The sequence below is a fragment of the Mesocricetus auratus genome, unplaced genomic scaffold (assembly GCF_017639785.1).
Source record: "Mesocricetus auratus isolate SY011 unplaced genomic scaffold, BCM_Maur_2.0 Super-Scaffold_100676, whole genome shotgun sequence".
In the NCBI taxonomy this organism is placed as follows: domain Eukaryota; kingdom Metazoa; phylum Chordata; class Mammalia; order Rodentia; family Cricetidae; genus Mesocricetus; species Mesocricetus auratus.
Genome location: NW_024429266.1, coordinates 34,457,682 through 34,476,345, shown reverse-complemented (window position 1 = coordinate 34,476,345; position 18,664 = coordinate 34,457,682). Strand labels below are relative to the sequence as shown.

The following is an 18,664-nucleotide window of genomic DNA, read 5'->3' as shown; positions in this document are numbered from 1 at the left end:
AAGTGACACCAATATGCTTCGTAAATGCACACATTCACCCACAAGAACAATCAGCAGCGTAAGTGGAGGGAGTCCATGAATTTTGTGTAGTTCCTGTCTTCACTCACTCAGGCTCTTCTAGGAAAGGGTTCAAAGCTGCCAGAGGCACAGCATGGGACTCGGCATGTCGTTCGGCAGAAGAACACTTTGTTTTTGTAATTTTTTAAAATTTATTTTATGTGTCTTGGTGTGAAGGTGTCAGATCCCCTGGAACTGGAGTTACAGACACTTGTGAGCTGCCATGTGGGTGCTGGGAATTGAACTCAGGTTCTCTGGAAGAGCAGCCAGTACTCTTAGCCACTGAGCCATCTCTCCAGCCCCAGAAAAACACTTTCTTATCGCACATGTGTGTGCAGAATCAGTCAGTTGTGGAGACGACAAACAGACAAACAGGACAATGCAGAGGACAGACAGCTTCCTCCCTACATCGCTGTGGGCTTTGCACTATTCACCTTCTCAGGGATCCTCACACTAACCCACAGAGCTCTGACAGGAGCTCCAGGCCCAGCGGCTCTGGGACTCACACTCTCTAACACTCCAGTCTCTTGATGGCTTATCCAGGGCACCAAGTCGACAGGTAGACAGATGGGCTGAAGGGAATCCTGCTGGGGACCAGGGTCAGCATTGGGCTAGGGATCCCCCTGTGCTCTGGCTGTCAGAAAACTGAGTGGGGACAAGGACCTCTGTTGTGACTTTGGGTTAAGAAGAGATTTGGGGGCACAGATGGGGAGATTTGTTGGTGGCTGTGTGGAGTTTGGCACGACAGGGAGGCCCCAGAGAGACACATGGATAGAGCCTTGGGGACAGTCAGGGCTTGAATCCTGAGGCTTAGGGTCACCTGCCAAAGAATATGATTTGAGATCATGGGTCAAGTTCATACTTCTTTCTAGTAACATTAACATTGGTTCCTCTCAAACAAATTTATATTCTCATCTCAACCACGGTAGGAATAATGAGCTAGCAGATGAATACTAAAAAGCAGAGGATTGGGAAAACATTTTTAATTAATCAAATTATGATTATAGCCACTTGATTCAGAGGGGGAAAGGATTTAGTTTTTAAAAGAAGAACAGGACTGGGGTGGGGGGTTGTATTTTAGGGTCATAGGGCCTTTCTCTTGTGTTCCAGGCCAGTTTCCTTTTCTGCCATTAATGAATGAAGACTTTAGACCAGAACCATTTCATCTTCTGAGCCTTGAAGGCTGATTGCTGATCAAGGACTACATATTCATTCATGAGCAGTGTGCCAAGTCTGGAGCCTCAGGTCTGAGAAAAACAGACATATTTCAGTCCTCACTATCCCAAGAAGGGAGAGAAGTAGGTCCCTAGAAAACAGCAAAGGTTGTCCAGGGTGTAGAGGAGGGAGATGTGATAGTTTAGATGGTCATCTGCCTCTAAAATGTGCAGGAGCTGCCTTTGGAGGTAACTAGCTCTCCAATAAACTGCCTACCGGCAATAACAATCTGTCTAAAAGTCATAGCCCTTGTGAATGGAGTTAGTGTCCTTCTAAAAAGAGATTGGAGAGATTCTCAAGTGGCGGGCTGGGCCAGTTTTATGCAGCACTGAGGATCTGTGTCCTTTCTGCATGCTATATAATCAATCAAGTGAACTACATTCCCAGTACGAGACCTACTTCTCATATGGTATGTTAGGTAGCTCTTGGCAGGAGGCTTCAGTTTCTTGTCATAGGACAGTTTCAGTGACCTCAAAGCATGGCAGCCAGCTTCCAAGGACAGCAAGGTGGAAGGAAGCCACTATATCTCCAAAGTAACTTGCATCATTCTGTTCATTAGTCACTACATCTATTCCACAACGGGAGAACGATTAGATTCCTTTAGTGAAAGGGTAGTGGTGGAGTTTGTGGGCCAGGTTGAAAACCATCACCCTAAATAACAGCACACCATTCCAAAGTGTTTGTGGGCTTGGTCACATAGCAGGGGTTAGAGTCTGAGATGACACAATGGTAGGCAGAGTATGCCCTTTCGAAGACACCCAAGTTTTAGTCTTCTGTTACATTATGTGGCTAATCACTGCCTATAATGAGAACATTCTAGGTTATCTAGGTAATCACAAAAGTCTTAGAGAAAGCCGAAGGAAGGGAAGGTGAGACATGTTAGCATGATACAACTTGAGACAGACCACACCGGCTGTAGATGGTCTGCGGAAGGGAGGCAGCCATTGAGGCCGGGAAAGGCAGGGACAGATTCTCCCACAAAGCCTCCCACAGTAATGTAAGTCCTCTGACACCTTGTCGTTAGCAAAGTAAGATCCATTTCTTGTTGCTCCAAGTCATTCCATTTGTGGTAGTCTGTTAATGGTGGAGATAGAAACATGGACAGGGCTAGCCCCATCTGTCTCCTGCTTGCCTCATGTTTGGTTACTCTACTTAATTATAGATGCCTTATAATATATAGTACGTGGCATATGTAGAGTAAAAGGTCCAGCCAAAGAAACACACTCTGGCCCTGAAACCAGAACCAAAAAATTAAAACGTGAAATTGAAAGAGACACACTTTGGCTCTGAAACCACAGGCAAAGAAACACACTCTGGCCCTTGTCTGGTGGGAATCGATATTCACTAGGCTCAGTGCAGGTTAAATAGTGTTTATTCGGAGAGATTACACTTGCACAAGAGGCTGCCACAGGTTCCAGCTCCAAGGATCCTCCCAAGCTATTGCCAGTGACTCCGCCAGCAACAAGAAAGTGCGCGCCTGTCTGAGCCAGCTTAAACTCGCACCTCATGCATGCACCTGTGACCTCATGCTACAGTTCTCCTTTTAGTCTAGAGAAGATTTAGACTTGTTACAAAACTATATACAAAGATAGCAAATATCAAGTATGCTCTAGGAGGAGGAAAATAAGAACAAACATACCTAAGACCTATTGTCAGTGAAGCAACTAGAGAAAATGGCAAGAACTACACAGCCAGTCATTACTATAAGGTTATCCTAAGTTGGAAAGTTTGAGTCTTGTACCTACTATTTCTATCCAGGGAGAGAGAACAATAATCATGAGTCTAATCTTCAACCTTGTCAAAGACCTGAGAAGGAGGATAACAATACTAGGGTAGGCAGGAAGTGCAGGCGAGCAGCTTCCAAAGGTGTAGTGAAGACAGACACAGCAGGCTACCTGGACAGTCACCCAAAGTCTCATAGCAGCATAGGGGCAACCAGCTCTGGCTAAGGCCTAGAGTATCAGACTGACCAACACAGAAGCAGGGAGGTAGAAAGGCTGTCTTACTCTGACTTGGTGAAAGAATGGATGATGGGGAATGTTCCTCTGTGTATATGTTTGTCTGATTGGTAGATGAATAAAGCACTGTTGGCCAATAGGGAAGCAAAATAGGTGGAACTAGGAGTCGAGGAGGACTCTGGGAAATGTAGTAAAGAGAAGTCGCCTGGTAATCCAGGCAGGCAGTGACATAGCAGGGCAGAATCAGTATATAAGCAGGGACAAACAGGAAATCTCTCTCTTCTCTTCCCTTCTCTACGGAGACACTGAGCAGACGTGATGTCGGCCCCAAGGGAGTAGGAGGCCTGGACCTTTTCTTCGGTAAGATAATACATACATTAGTAGTTATGGGTTAAGAATAAGAAGCCAAAGTCACGTCAACAGATTTGTACTAATATAGTGTCCACGTGTTTCTTTGGGGCAGAGAAGAGCTGTGGGACCTACCTGAGCCAGAGAAAAGACTTACGTTACAGGCCTTGACCAACTCAGTACAAAACCAACCAACCCCTGAGCAGAAAAACTAACCAATCCCTGAGCATGAAATCCAATCAACTCCCACCCTGAAATCTCCACCCTGGACAAACTCTGCCCCTAAGAAGCCCTATAGAAGCCCTTTGCCTGTTCAATTGGGAATTGCCTTTTCCCACTGTGGAAAAGGAAGCCATCCTCCTAGATTCTTCCAATACATCTCTTGAATGAGGTTTGGGCGAGACCTTCTTTCCCCCAAGTGGAGGAGAGCAGAGAAGTAATTTTTTTGCGGAGCCAAGAGAGAAACCTTCTGCTAGCAGAGTTGTTACACGGAGGTGGGGGTGGGGGGCGGGGGTGGGGGTGGGGGTGGGGGGTGGGGGTGGATGGGGGGTGGGGATTGGGGGGAGGTTCTGACAACACACAACTGAGCACAGCTGTGAGCTGCTGTACTTACGGTGACTTGGTGGTGTTCCTTGGCTCCTGACCGCCAGGATCCCTTTCCATCCGAGCTCTAATGCTTACAGTGTATGTTTACCATCTCTCCATTAAAACTGCAAACTCCTTGGAATAACAAGGCCCAAGTTGTGTTTGGCTTTTGTTTTAAAATGTGATTCTGAAGCACTAAATGTGTTTGCATTGTTACCATTACGAACTTGACTGATTGAAATGTCTAAAAGTAGAAGCAGCCAACAAAATGACGGAAAAATTGGTGTGCAGTGACTACAGAGAGTTGTCAGACCAAAACCAAAGAGACACACCGTGGTGGGGTGGTCACTACAATACTGTTTTCTCTACATTTCTTCCCTCTCATTTAAACTAGCAACCAGTTTTTATCTTGCCTCTCTTAGGGACTTGAGGTGGGCACAGGAGAGGCTGGTGATAACTGACTCATCTCTAATTTGTTTTTGTTGTTGTTTGTGGGGTTTTTTTGTTTATTTTAGACAAGGTCTCACTGCATCACTCTGGCTGGCCTAGAACTTGATTTGTAGACCAGACTGGCCTTGAACTCATAGAGATCTGCCCCTCCGGTGTTGGAATCAAAGACAAGCACCACCATGCCCAGTTCATCTCCAATTTGTAAAAGGTCTTTGAAGGGACATTGCTCCTTTGGAGTGGAGGGGTAGGAGGCAGGGAGGAAGGGATGGAGGGAGGGAGGGAGGGAGGGAAGGTGGAAATCCTCAAAGGCAAAAAGTAGGTGAACCGCACCAGAGCCCAAGAAGTGCACCACTCTACTTGGTGATAAGACCTTAGAGGAGAACAGCGCAGTCCTACGAGACTTGAGACTCAGAGGCTTCCAGAGTTACCCATGATATCCAGGACACATTGCAGGGGCACAGAATGTGGGGGATCAGTAGGGCAGTGGGTGTATTTCTTGAGCCTATACAGGCTGGTGCTCCATATCTCCCGGTCATCTTGGGGCTCTGACCTCTTTTTGTTTGTTTGTTTTTATTTTCTTGGGGGGGCAGTGGAGTGGAGAGAGCCAAGACTGAGGTCACTCAGACAGAATGTCCCACTAACCAACAAGGAAAGCAAAAGGGATTGGGGTCTGAAATATACTGATTTAGAACAACAACAACAAAAAAAGTACTGCTTCGGGCACCCAAATGTTGGGCTGGCACTCAAAATGGTGACACGGTCTGGGCTGTAAATGGAAGTCTTTAATCTCCAGTTGAAGCCTGGGCTGGGGTGGGGATGGGGTGTTTAAGAAAGGCAGAAGACCCTGCTGTGCAGCTCGGAGAGAGGATGGGCTGGAGCTGCTGGCGGGCTCCACGTGCTAGGTGGGAAGCACGTATTCCATCTCGTCGGGGTTGAAGTACAGATAAATCAGAAAGCAGCTCCAGATGATAAAGGTGAAAAGGGCGCCCAGGCATGGTGTGATGGTCTCCTGCTAGGTGGGAGAAAGGTGGGGGACCTGGGGCCGGGCTGAGGCTGCAGCTGAAGGTGTACCCTCCCCACCACGGGAGCCTGTGGATGGCAACCTAAGGCTTGGCCACCCAAATCCTCTTTCCTGGTGCCACATCCTCTACGCCTGGGTGGGTATGCTGGGGGCAGAATCCACTCACAGTCCCTGTTCCCTGTACAACGACAGATGGGGCTGGCTGCAAAAGGAAGCTGAAACACACTCCCTTTGGGATAACAAGACATCCAACTGAGAAGGCCCCTCTCGTGTGGATCTACCTACCCCCGATGGCAGTTGGTCTTTAGGGCACACAACAAACATTTCTCCTGTAGAGGACAGAAACGGCACAAGAAAGGTCATTTTTTCCTCTGGTCCAGGTTGGCCAGCCTGCTGGGTACCTCATGAGGCTTTGCTATAGGAAAGGACAGAGTGGCTGAGCAGAACTCGGGAGTAGGCACATCCAAGGGTTGACTGCACAACCATGGCTTAAGACTCCCCACAGCCTAGAATGCAGGGCAGCTAAGGACGGTTTCTAGGCTAAGGGATTCATCCAGGGGCTGGCAATAGGGTGAGGCTAGCCCTTTAAAGTTTGAGCTCAGTGGAACTCAGGACAGGAGCAGTCCAGGGCTCTAGGACCAGTGCTGAGGGTAGGCAGGAATTCACTTACGCAGCAACTCTGACACGCTTGAAGGGAATCCAGTGGATTATTCTTTGTTTTTTGTGACATCATCATCTTGTCACCAGTCAATGGTACTCCTTTGGGCTCTTCCGTTTTCTTGAGTCTGAGCTGAGGATCTTTGTCTATCTTTCCTATCTGGCCGAGTTCCTGCTGCTCCTTTGGTTGTTTTGGAAGGGGACTGGTGGGTCAGGAGGGGGCAGAGATTTGGGGAGACTGTTTCTACCAGTGCACAGGTACATGGAAGACCCTGACTTCCAGCCATTGTAAGGGTGGAGCCAAGAGATTTCCTTGATGGGGCAATCTCTGAACCCCAGTGTGCTGAGCAAGTGGAGAGAGGAGTCCTTAGGGAGGAGGGTGGCACTTACAGCTTGTTGTTCTTCTGTATATTTATTAAAACATCCATCTTTTCATCCATATCCTTCTGCATTTCCTTCAAGAGAGAACCCAAGACTAGAACCCCTTCTCAAGAGCATGGGGCTCCCTCCTCCCCCTCTCTCTGCAGACTCCTCCTGTGTCATACTGCAAGAATCCTCACCAGCCTGAGGTGGATGGGACACGTCCCTGACAGTCACCTTCCTCCCTATTCCATGATGATACTGGAGCACAGGCAGAGGCATAAAGACTTACCATGGCCTCTAGGTGAGCTCTTCTGCCTGACCTTAGGTATGAGGATTTGAGCTGAGGCCTATGAAACAGTGCAGCTAAGAAAATATGGAACCTTAAAGACTCTGACTCCAGTGTTTGTACGTGTGTGCGACGCGCGAATGTGCTCGTGGGAGCATTTTCGCATGTGTGAGGGTGTGTGTGCGCGTGTGTAACAATACAGTTCTAGTAGACAGACAAAAGAAGTGAAATAAAGTAAAATGGAGGCTGGATACATGGCTCAGTGCTTAAGAGAACACACTGCTCTTGCAGCGGACACATGGCCTGTAACTCCAGCTCCAGGGCATCCAATGCTTCTGGTCACCTAGTGCATTCACCCCCCCCCCAAACACACAGCGCTCGCATGGATTCACATGCGCACACACACTAATTTAAAACAATGGGAACAAATCATAAAAGTGAAATAGAAGACAGTAGCTAAAACAACACAGCTACATTTATTATTCACTGAGAACTAAAAGAGAAAATAATCTATAGAATTTGAGGTGGGAAAAGCTGGATAGAAATGGTGGAAATGAAGAAGCCCTAAGGGTGCAGAAGCTGTAACTGACAGTTTTCATTCTGAACAGATCTGAGTGCGCACTGGTTGTCATAAAATATAAAAACACTTTACTCCAGTCAAATGTTTCTAACACAAAAAGACTCTGAACCAGGTTAATCCGATGCAGCAATCACACCACTGGCGGGGCGGGGAGGCTTCCGAAGGTAGCTGTGTGCATTTGTAGATGTTAGCACACATGGGAATAGCGTTAAAACCTCATGGAGGCCAAACACGCCAGGGTCCTTTACTCTCACAAGTCCCGCCCAACCTCTCCTCCTTCCACTTCCTCCCCATGCTCGTCAGTTTCCCCAGTGCCTCGTCCGTCCAGATGGACACTCTCGTGTCACCATGGACCTTCACTTGAGACTCCAGTATCCCGAATCTGTCACCAGAAGCCACCGCATCTCCTTCAACTTCTCCTCTCTTCCCCGCGCGCGGGCTCCGCCAGCCCTCCCCTCTCTGTCACAGCTGGCGGCTATCCCAGGCCTTCCCCACCTGCTCCGCCCCTCCCAGCCCGCCTTGGCAGCGGCTGCGCCCTGCGTCCTCTTTAAGAACCTCCAGAGACTTCTTGCTGCTTATGGAGTCGAGTCCCAGCTTGTCGGCTGTTTCTAAAGCCCCATCAGTGTCCACTGTGTGCCCATGCAGTTATATTTCTCAGTTTCCCCCAGATGACCGCCCTCCGCGGCTGGTCTCCCCGCTGGCTGGGAAACACAGCCATCCTCCTGCTGTGCCCCAGCTGTTCCCTGCCCGAAATAACTTCCTTTGTGCCCTTCCATACCCAGAGCGGCCACTAATAAAATGCTTATGGTGTCTGCATGTTAATACAGAAAGAGTATGTGCCCTTTGCAAAAACAAAAAACCAAAACTGGATAAAACAGGAGAATATTTAAAAAATGAATATTCTTACCTCCCTCACAAGATTGCTATGTGCCTGTTTGGTATATTTCTCTTTCAATCTTTTTCCTATATGTTTACACTAAGCATTCTTTATAAGCTTTGTCTTTAATAAACCCTAATGTTAATGTATGGATAAACCATAATTTAGTTACTTCTCTATTATTGCAAATTGTGGTTGTTCCCAAATGTTCGCTATTATAAATAATTCTGAAATTAAAATTGTTTATACATACTCATACTGAGTTTTAAACATTCTCACGGGATAAATGGCTATTTTCTAACATTCCACTTTTGTATGAGTTAGTATTCTTATCAGTAGTTTATTGTCCTAAATGCAAATGCTGCTATTTGAGTGTGAATGTTACATTACATAGTGATCTTTTGTAGATGCTGTGTATGCGTGTGTACCTGGGTTTGTGCTCCTGAGTCCAGATGTCTCCCAAGGACAGAGATGCCTGATCCCCTGGAGCTGAAGTTATGGGCAGCTGTGAGCCCAGTGCCCACACTGGGAACTAACTGGGGTCCACAGCAGGAGCAGCACACACCCTGACCTGCTCAGCCTTCTCTCCCGCCCCAGCTCTGTGTTAGTTGCAGAACTGCTCCTTGGAAGTGAAGCTGTTTGTGCTCTGTGTCTTTGTTCTCTCTGGCTTGTCTCATCACGCCCTTGCCCATTTTCTCAGGGATTTCCTGTTGTTTTGTGTGAGAGCTATATTTTGTGGATTATAAACCTTTTGCCCCTTACCACATGTTTCCTCAATTTGCTTTTAAATTCTGCGTTTGGTATTTTTCCACCATATTTTTAAAAAATGTTTATACAGTCAAAAACATCAGCATTTTTCCATTTTGTCCATTTATACTCATGTTTATGACTTTTCCTTACTGGTTTTTATTTTTCAAATTCATGTTATAGATCAGTTCAGCTTACAGAGCTAATGAATTGGTTTTTCCTCACAGAGTCGAGCAATGTTCTTGTATTGTTATGTAACCCTTTTCTTCTCACTGACATTTCAAAAAAATTCACCTTTTATTACAGGGATGGATCCCACTCAGTGCCTAGTAATGTGAGACCCAGTATCCAATCCCTACTGCCACCAAAAAAAAATCGCCTTTATCATATTTAAAACTTTATGGAAATATGGTTCTCAGCCTTAATCGTCCATTAGAATCCCATAGGGAAATTTAAAAGTCACTGGTGCTGGGCTCTCACCCTCAAAGATTCTGGTTTAGCTGTTCTGAGGAGAGCCTAGGTTTAAAGGGACAGTATGACAGAATTCTCTGATCTTGTTCCAACGTGCAGCTGAGATTTATGGGTGTGTTCAAGGGTTTAGGACCTGGTTTGCATCAAAGATCACACATCCAGATCACTTGTGAAGAACCCAAGTGTGGGACATGTACTGCAATCCTAGCACTTGGGGGCAGGTGTGTGTGTGTGTGTGTGTGTGTGTGTGTGTGTGTGTGTGTGTGTAGTAAGCAAAAGTTGGAGGCCAGCATTGCTACAAAGACTATCTCAATATACATATATATGTGCATATACATATACATATATAAACACACATATACATTTTAAAGTCATTTGTGGCACTTAAGCAACTCCACCTTGAAGAAGTTTTTACTCAGTCTTTGGTATGTATGCAGTCTGGATGTGTGGATGTTTAGTATGCTCCTGGGGCATTCTCAGGTCATCCATCCCTGGCAAAGAAGCCATCCCAGAGTTACATACGTACATCCCTTCATTTCTCTGTTTATTATTAACCACCCTGATGTGATGACTGTGGGTTTATTGTGACTTTTAATTATCTGGCAATCCTAGTGTCCCTTAGAACTCCTGAAAATACTCTAGCCATTGCCTTTTGCCTACTGATGCATCTAAATCAGTGATTCTCAAGCTTCTCCTGGGGTGGGGGGTGGGGTGGGGGGCTCATTTCCTATCTGAATGTGAACCTGGGGCTCTTGTCACACGTCCTTCTGAAAAAGACTAATGTTTGCAAACTGTTGCTCTGTGGTCTGAATTATCCTTGTTTTTGAGTCAAAAGGGAACCATGCTGGGCCTGCAGCTACTTTCACATCCAACATAGTCAAGCCTTAGGCTTGGATTTCTCTAAGGACTTCTTTCCTAGCTCCCACTTCCACTTCTAAACCCCTGATTAACAGCCAGCCTGCACCTTAGCTTGCAAGCCTGTCTGGCGGGTTACAGGTACCCCAGGGCAGGGGCCTGGCATCTCTTCCATCATTTCCCATGTGACCCACGGAAGGCAGACAGGGGAAGCTTACCTTCATAATTTCCACAAATTCATGAAGCTTATCGAAATCTTTGTCCATTATATCCTTTATCTAATGAGGAAGAGAAGTGTGGTTTAACAAGGCATAAAGTGTATCGCTGGAGCCAGTCACAGGATCTTCTGGGCATTTTGAGTAAAGGGCAGCAGCTGGATTTTGGGAACAGATGAATAATAGCTCTGCATAAGTCACTTTCTCCATGAGAAGTCTATGAAGGGTCTAGGGTATGGGTACCACCACCAAGTCGTCTCTATCAACAGCTTTGACATGTGGAGCTCAGACCACACATTTCAATTACTCCGTCTTGCTTAGTCCCCCATTCCCTAAGTGAGCTATAGGTGACTGTATTCTAGAAACAAGGGAGTTCTTTCCGTGCGGCTTCCTCTGGGGAGATTCCTAGAGGATGCAGTTGATCTGTGACCGCCGTCAAATTGCTCATCAGCCCCTCTTTACCTTGATTGCCGAGGTTAGCATCACCCATAACCTTAATGCATTAGGGAATTCTTAATTGCTTGAAAAATGGGCTTGTCATGGAAGAAATAAGAAATTATCGTTCTGTGCTGCCCAGGAGTCAAACACTGTAGGAGACCAGGTGTGAGTTAGGATGTCGCTTTTCTCCTGCAATTCCTGATTTCCTTTACTAGTCAAGAGTCAGCAATTCCATTTTCCTTTTCCCCTCTTGCTGACGCTTTATTGTGTTACCTGTTTTATCTCTTCCATTTTTTCCTTGAGTTCTTCTCTCACCTCCCTGAGTTCATTCTGAGGAAATAAATGTGAGAGAAACACAATGGAGGCATCTCTTAACAGTCAACAAGGACAGGTCGCTGGGGCTCTCCCAAACAGAGTGGAGGGACTGGGAGACCTGAGGAAGAGACACCCTGAAGGAGCTTAGCTTTGGAAGGCTTGCCTAAGATCCCCAGCCTAAATCTAGAAAAGGCATATACGTAGAAAGTAAGGGCCCATCAGTAAAACAAATCCTCACAACTTTCAGTGTCCAGTAAGACAAATATTGAAAAAGTAACCCCACTCTAAAGAGATGTGATGGGGCTGGAGATGTCTTAACTGTTAGGAATGCTTGCTGCTCTTCCAGAGTTCCATTCCCAACATCAACATCTGGAGACTCATAACTGCATGGGGATTTGATGCCCTCTCCTGGCCTCTGCAAGTGCGTGAATGAGCACACACACACACACACACACACACACACACACACACACACACACACACACACACATACACACACACATACCACACACACACATACACACATACACATACACATACACATACACACATACTCATACACACACACACATACACACACACACACCACACACACATACACACATACACACACATACCACACACACACATACACATACACACATACACACATACACACATACACATACACACACACACACACACACAGCAGGGGTGGTGGAGGTGGGGAACTAGAGGTAACACGTGTCAGGGATTAGATCCCAGGTCAGGTGATTTTGTTGTTAGTAATGAAATGACACAGCTGGTGACAAAAATAAGGGTTTTGTTAATGACTTGATAATTACACACACACAAAACAAACAAACAAAAACTGTAAGAGAATATGCTTGTTTTTCGGAGGTACATCTTAAAGATTTGGGTAAACTTAACTCTCAAATGGTTCAGAGAGTGTATGGAGTCGGTCATTCTGGGTATCCACGGAGGATTGTTTTCAGGACCCTCTATGATGAAGGTCAAGGGAAGAGTCCAGGAAAGGGAGATACAAGCAGGATGCCCACCCATTATCCAGAAAGGGTAGACTAGGAAGCAGCCACAGCAGCTCCTCAGTATCTGAGAGGAATTGGTTTCAGGAACCCTGCAGATACCCAAATTTGTCAGTGCTGACATCCCCTGCATCCTATGCACACCCTCGCATATGCATGAAGCCATCCGCTCCTGACTCACTTACAATTCACATGCAAATGCTATGCACATGATGGTTCTGCTGTCTTGTTCAGAAGTGATGGAAAAATATCTGTAATGCTTTATCAAATATTTTAAATCCCAGATTGCTCGAATTAAAGGGTTGGGGCCTATAGATATGAAGGTGTCTCTCTGTCTCTCTGTCTCTGTCTCTGTCTCTCTGTGTGTGTGTGTGTGTGTGTGTGTGTAAAGGAGACAGACAGAAACAGAGACTAACTAAAGTGACAGTGATACATTGCCAGCATTTAGGGACTCTGGGTGAAATATGTACTAGAATTCATTATACTTAATTCTTTGCAACTTCTAGATAAATCAAATTGCTTCAAAGTAACAGGTTAAAAATACAAGACCAGGACTTAGTGACGCCTCCAGGCTGTAGGTGCCAGCAGGTACCAACACTCAGAAGTTAGCTGATGGGCCACCCCTTCACAAGTGATCTGTCCCCAGGCCACCTGGGCCCAAACACTGACCTTCAGCTCCTGTGTCATCCCTTTTTTGATGAATAGCCCTTCAGGTTTAAGTCCTTTGCAATCATATATCTATGGATTGAAATAGAAACACAGAAGCATTGGAAACAGTAGGTGTGGGTGGGATTGCAGGGCCTAGAGAACCCACCCTCAGTTCTGTCCCTCCCTGGGGACAGGGCACAAAGGCAAGTCCCCTCTGCCCTTTTCTTTCCTCTCTGGGTTCAGTGTTCTCCATACTTCTAGCTCAGTGGGCCCCCTTGCACAGCCAGCCTTATTCCTGCCTCAGGCTACTGCTTCCCTCCGTCTAGAAGGTTCTTTCTTGGACTCTGTTCGGCCAGCATCTAGGCCTTGTGCTGTGCTCCAGGAGAGGCCTTTCCCAACCCTAAAACAGCCACCCACTCCTCTCCTAATCTTCCTTCTCCACGTAACAGGTGATGCAGCTGACGTTCTATGTTGTTTATGTGTCTGGTTGGTCACTGGTGTGAAGATCTATGAAGACAACTCATCTTTCTTACATGTCCCAGCACCTAGGATAGGTTCTAGTTACCAAGAGTGGGAAATGACCCTTGTCTCCAATTACCTCCCCGTGGATCTCAGGCCTGACTGCTGGCATAGCTTCAAAACTTCTTACTTGTGTCAGTTCTGGTTTCTGTTCCAAGCAAACTGCCTTGTAGTTCTTTTTCTGTAGAGAGAGACGGTCACAGGGTAGTTGGCTGAGTATCAGGACTGGGGGAAGACACTAGTCAATCCTTGCAAGAGGACCGCAGCAACCACACTTGAGTACAGGCTCCCATGGTCCCAGCATGGTGTCCATTTCTGGCCACTGCACCTGGTCATGTTATCTGTTTCTAATGAGCATACATGTGTCCATCCAGCAGACAAAGAAAGCTCCTTCAGACAACTTTTAGGAAGCCCCAGAGTTTGTTTCAGGAATGACCCAGGCTCTAACCTCAGCTGTCCTCTCTTTTAGCCATACTAAGGTAAGTATATTACTTAGTGCCAAGGCCTCCATTTCCTCATCTATAAAGTAGGCTTAATAATCTATTGAGGTTATTTTGAACCTTAGATGGGCCAGACAGATACAGGCCTTGGCTGGGTCCTGGACTGTTGAGTTGTCATGAGGAACACTGGGTCTTACATGGAGCTGTCACAGACTCCGTCCTTCCCACCCCAAGACCAGGCACCAATTTCCACACATTCCAGGCTGAGGGCTGCTTTGTGCTCTGAACACAGAAAGAACATTGGAAGGCTCGAAGGGTCATTTCCAATATCCCTTCTGCCCAGCACCCATTTGGCAGGAGCCCACAGGGAGCTACAATGCCTGGCAATATTCTTCCTTTACCGGGTTGGTTTCCTTCAGTTCTGCCCTCTTGGATGACATGATGGAAGAGCCAGGGCGTTCTTCACCTTCCCAACCTCCCCACAACAGCCCCCTGGGACCGAGCCACTGTCTTATGCAACTTACAGGTTTAGGCAATGGCAGGGTGACCACCTTTGTGTGCGGAACAGCTGAGGTCACAATGCCAGCACTCATATGCTGGCCTGGAGTGTCACCAGCTTTGGGTCTGCCTGCTGTTGCCCCTGAGACCAAAGGTTCTTACCAGGTTCCAAAGCCATAAGGTCTTAAGCCTGGGGCTGCTGGGGACCTCAGCCGGTCATTCAGAAGCACAGACAGACCTTGGGTGAAGTCAGGTCTTGGCTCCTGATGCAGAAGGCTTCGCCTGCTGACCAGGAGTTGTCCAAGATGGCTGGCTTCTCCTTGGCACCCATTTCTTCACTAATATAACCCATATTATCCACCTCTGCCCCATCTCTTCTCTTGACTCTCTTTTCTCTTCAGGGGAGGGTTGGAGCAAGAAGGAATATTGAATAGTGCTTAAGACAAGAAGTGTGTGTGTGTGTGTGTGTGTGTGTGTGTGTGTGTGTGAGTGTGCATGCGTGCGATGCAGAAGGTAATTCTGAGGGTAACTGTGATTTGTGTTAGTTTAACATGGATAACTGGAGGACATGGTATCGCCTGGGGCTTAATGTGATTCAGAATCTGAGTTGGGAACCACATTTCTCTCCTCACTGAGGATTCCATTTCCTCCTCCTGTCTTGTCTCAGGGGTTACTAGTTGACACAGAAAAGGCCAGCTTGAGAATTCTGAGGGCAGGTAGCCCAGTAGTACAGGAAGTAACCAGGATATGTATGAACTATGCTCCACACCAGATATGGTGCATCTCACTCACCTGTTTTTGAGCAGCTCTCGGATCCTTCCCAGGCACCTCCCCAAGAGCCACCTATGGTCATTTAGATTTCCAACCAAGTCCCTTCCCCACTGAAAGCCTTGGATCTCACTCTCTTCCAACCAAAGAACATAATGCTTCATGCTGGGTCAGACAAGGGGAGGGAGTGTGGGAATTGAGCTGCCAGGACTCATCTCCCCAAATGTAAATGAAGGAGCCCTGGCTCCAGCTGACCACATTCAAAGCTTGTAACAGTGGATGTCTCTCCTCTTCCACTGGCTTGAAAGCCTCAGAGAGCTTCAAGTAGTGATACCTTTGCCCAGCAGAGCAGACATTACATGAGCTGCCTCCTAGCCAAGCACACATGTGGGCACACTGGACTATTTATCAAGCAAGTAGATAAAAAATAATCACCCTTGGGGGTTGGACAGGTGGCTCAGTGGTTAAAAGCACTTGCTTCTCTTCCAGAGGACCTGGGTTCAATTCCCAGAACCTACATGGCAGCTCACAACTGTAGCTCCAGTTCCAGAGGATCTGATACCCTCTCACAGATACACAGGCAGGCAAACTACCTGCGAATGTAAAATAAAAATAATTTAATAAAAGAAAAGAATCATCCTCAGTGGGAACCTGATTTATACTTAAAAAAAACCACCTCCCCCCCACTCTTTCTCTCTGTCTCTGTCTCTCTCTAACACAATGCTATGATTTTACTTTCTCTTGGTGCACCCAAACACCTCATTGAAGAGCTGGGGAACCAGTTTGTGAGCCTAAATAAATTAGTTTCCTCTCCCTTCTCTACTTTCTCCTCTTCCTCTTCCTCCTCTACCTCAATATTATTATTATCATTATCATTACTATTTTAGACAGAGTCTCATTTTGTAGCTGACCTGGAATTCATTATTATCATCATCATCATCATCACTATTTTAGACAGAGTCTCATTTTGTAGCCCAAGCTGACCTGAAATTTACTATCATTGTCTTTTCTGCTGCTTTGATAAAACACTATTACCAAAAGCAACTTATGGAAGTTTATTTAGGCTTATGGTTCAGGAGAGTGAGTCCACCACGGTGGGAAGGCATGACGGCTGGAGCTGGAAGCTGAGAGCTCACATCTTCAAATGCAAGCATGAGGTAGAGAAGGGGGTGAAACGGGAGTGGTGGGGGTTTTTTAACCTCACAGCTGCATTTTCCTCCAATGAGGCTGCACACCCAATCCCCTGAAACAGCACCAGCAGCTGGGGACCAAGTTTTCAAATTCCCAAGACTACTGGAGCCATTTCTCATCAAACCACCACCACTCTGTAGCCCAGTGACCTTGAACTCATGGCAGTTCTCATGTCTCAGCCTCTCAAACTCTGGGATTACAGGCATGAGACACCACACCTATATCTATTAAGATTTTACAGCTTTGTGAGGATGAAGGCGGGGCAGCATTTCATGGCTGGATGTCACTGTTGTAACTTGGGTCTCCTGTCCTGACATGGGGACTACCAGAAGGTCTTTCCCAGCACCCCTTCAGAGTAGAGTCCCTCCTGTACCAGACAGGATTATAAGCCCCCGCTACCACTCATGCTCCATCAGGATTGGGTTCAGCAGAATGCTCAGAACAGAGAGGAAGATACACCAGTAGCATCTTTTCTCCAAGTTGATATAATTCTGATGCTCTTTACCAAGGTCCCAGGTTGCTTTTGTTCCCTGAAGACAATGTTGTGGGCAGAGGCTGAATGGAGACACTTAAAATGAATTTGGTCTCTTCTGACTCCAGGAGTATAATACATTCTAGTGAAGCTCAGTCTTCAGCCATTACCCACAGAGCCCCAGAGAATGTCCCGTGTGTCCAGAGGTCTGTTTGACCACAGATATTCTAAAACCTGTCAATGAGGATGGAGCATTTCATAAAAGTTCTCAGGATCCTGGCAGTGGTCTCCATTCAGCCCTAAAGTGGCCCAGTTCAGCATCCTGGTCGTCCACATCTTGATGCCCTGCAGCACCTGGCAGCTCTCCTCAGCCAGAGAGACTGTGGCTCCCATCCTAGGGACCTCCTGATGTACATTTGATAGAGATTGCATGCTAGAGGGAGGATCGAAGTTTGTAAGACTAGACTCTGGAGAGATAACTTATCAGCATAAAGCACTTGTTGCTCTTACAGAAGGCTCAGGTTCAATTCCCAGCACCCACGTAGTGGCTCAAAACAATCTATAACTTCACTTCCAAGGCCCCCTCTTTTGGCCTCTGAGGGCACTACATACACGTGGTACCTAGACCTACATACAGGCAAAATACCCATACACATGAAAACAAAAGGCTAAGGAAGCTAATGGAACTGTATTAGGCTAAGGAAGCTCAAAGTTACAAGGCTATCAATACACCTCCTTCGAGGTTATATTAATAATGCCGAGGAAAGGGACTCCTGGAGAGTAGCCTGCTAGCTTAGCAAAGATCTCCACAGATACGGCTTTTGTGTCACCCCCATGTTGAAATGGACTTTTCAGTACGCAGCTGCTGTTAAGTCATTGTGTGCCTAGAAGTAAACTCTCCCCCACACTCCTGTAAGTACTCCAACAGCTCACTATTTCACCAAGCTAGACTTGGGTAGCAGTGTTTTGTCATCAGTGCCCCATCTGAGGTGAAAACATGTTTGTTAATTGGTGCCTAAACAGAACCAAACAGAAGTCTGGCAGGAGTGCTTGCAGGGTCTCAGCTATTGGGTGACAGGGCATGGAATGGAAACTGATCCCTCTGAGGGGCAGTGTTCACGGAGGCTACCTTCCCCCGTGTGGTATGGTATGGTGTGACAGCTGCATGCCCCCTGACACGGGGTGAGAAGACACATAACCAAAGCCTGCCATCTAAGAGTAGAGTGTCCTTGGGGAGAGTCGCAGGCTGGCCCACCTTGCTCTACATGAGGTGGACTGCCTCTGTGGTGAATGGGTCTGCCGTCTAAGTACAGGGATTCCCCTAAAGCGTCTGGGTTGGAGGATGTAATAGAATACATGAAAGCAGCACAGAGCACAAGGTGGTAGCCCGCTGTGGTGGCAGTTATGTGGGCTTTGCTGTGGGTGATAATATGTTCAAGCAAGACCCTCAGTCTTCCCGGAAGGAAACTGGAACGTAAGGGGGAAGGTACAACTAGAGAAAGGTGTGCAGACACTTCCATTGCATCAGTCTCTGACTTGGCAGGAGAAGGGAAGAGCAAGAGTTTGAGCTGCGGTGAGGTACAAGGAAAAGAGAACACATGTTATTCTGTGCTAGAGTCCTTCTAGGAATACTGGCCCTGGCTGGCTTCCGGTCTGCTCAGTTTGGAC

At 46.8% G+C, this 18,664-nt stretch overlaps 1 protein-coding gene across 9 annotated transcripts; it reads right to left on the bottom strand.

Moving 5' to 3' along the window:
• Positions 1–5,375: 5,375 nt before the first annotated feature.
• Positions 5,376–14,673, bottom strand: Tex35 (testis expressed 35). 9 transcript variants are annotated; one of them, XM_040738557.1, is made up of 9 exons: positions 14,592–14,673; positions 13,707–13,808; positions 13,130–13,198; positions 11,397–11,453; positions 10,689–10,748; positions 6,682–6,746; positions 6,305–6,494; positions 5,920–5,963; positions 5,376–5,625 (listed from the first exon to the last, which is right to left on the bottom strand). In XM_040738557.1, exons 1-9 carry the CDS (start codon positions 14,658–14,660, stop codon positions 5,562–5,564), a joined length of 720 nt encoding a protein of 239 aa, XP_040594491.1. In that variant the 5' UTR covers positions 14,661–14,673; the 3' UTR covers positions 5,376–5,561. The 9 variants fall into 9 exon arrangements, with proteins under 9 accessions (XP_040594491.1, XP_040594492.1, XP_040594496.1 ...); XM_040738558.1 differs by having other exon boundaries at positions 5,376–5,622; XM_040738562.1 differs by lacking the exon at positions 14,592–14,673 and adding an exon at positions 14,469–14,583.
• Between the last annotated feature and the right edge of the window lie 3,991 nt (positions 14,674–18,664).

Coding starts and splice junctions, on each gene's coding strand:
- Tex35 (XM_040738555.1), bottom strand. CDS start 14,660: ATGAGTGCTGGCATTGTGACCTCAGCTGTTCCGCACACAAAGGTGGTC. Junction 11,454..13,129: donor GGATGACACAGGAGCTGAAG/GTCAGTGTTTGG, acceptor TTATTTCCTCAG/AATGAACTCAGGGAGGTGAG. Junction 6,747..10,688: donor AATTTGTGGAAATTATGAAG/GTAAGCTTCCCC, acceptor TCTCTCTTGAAG/GAAATGCAGAAGGATATGGA.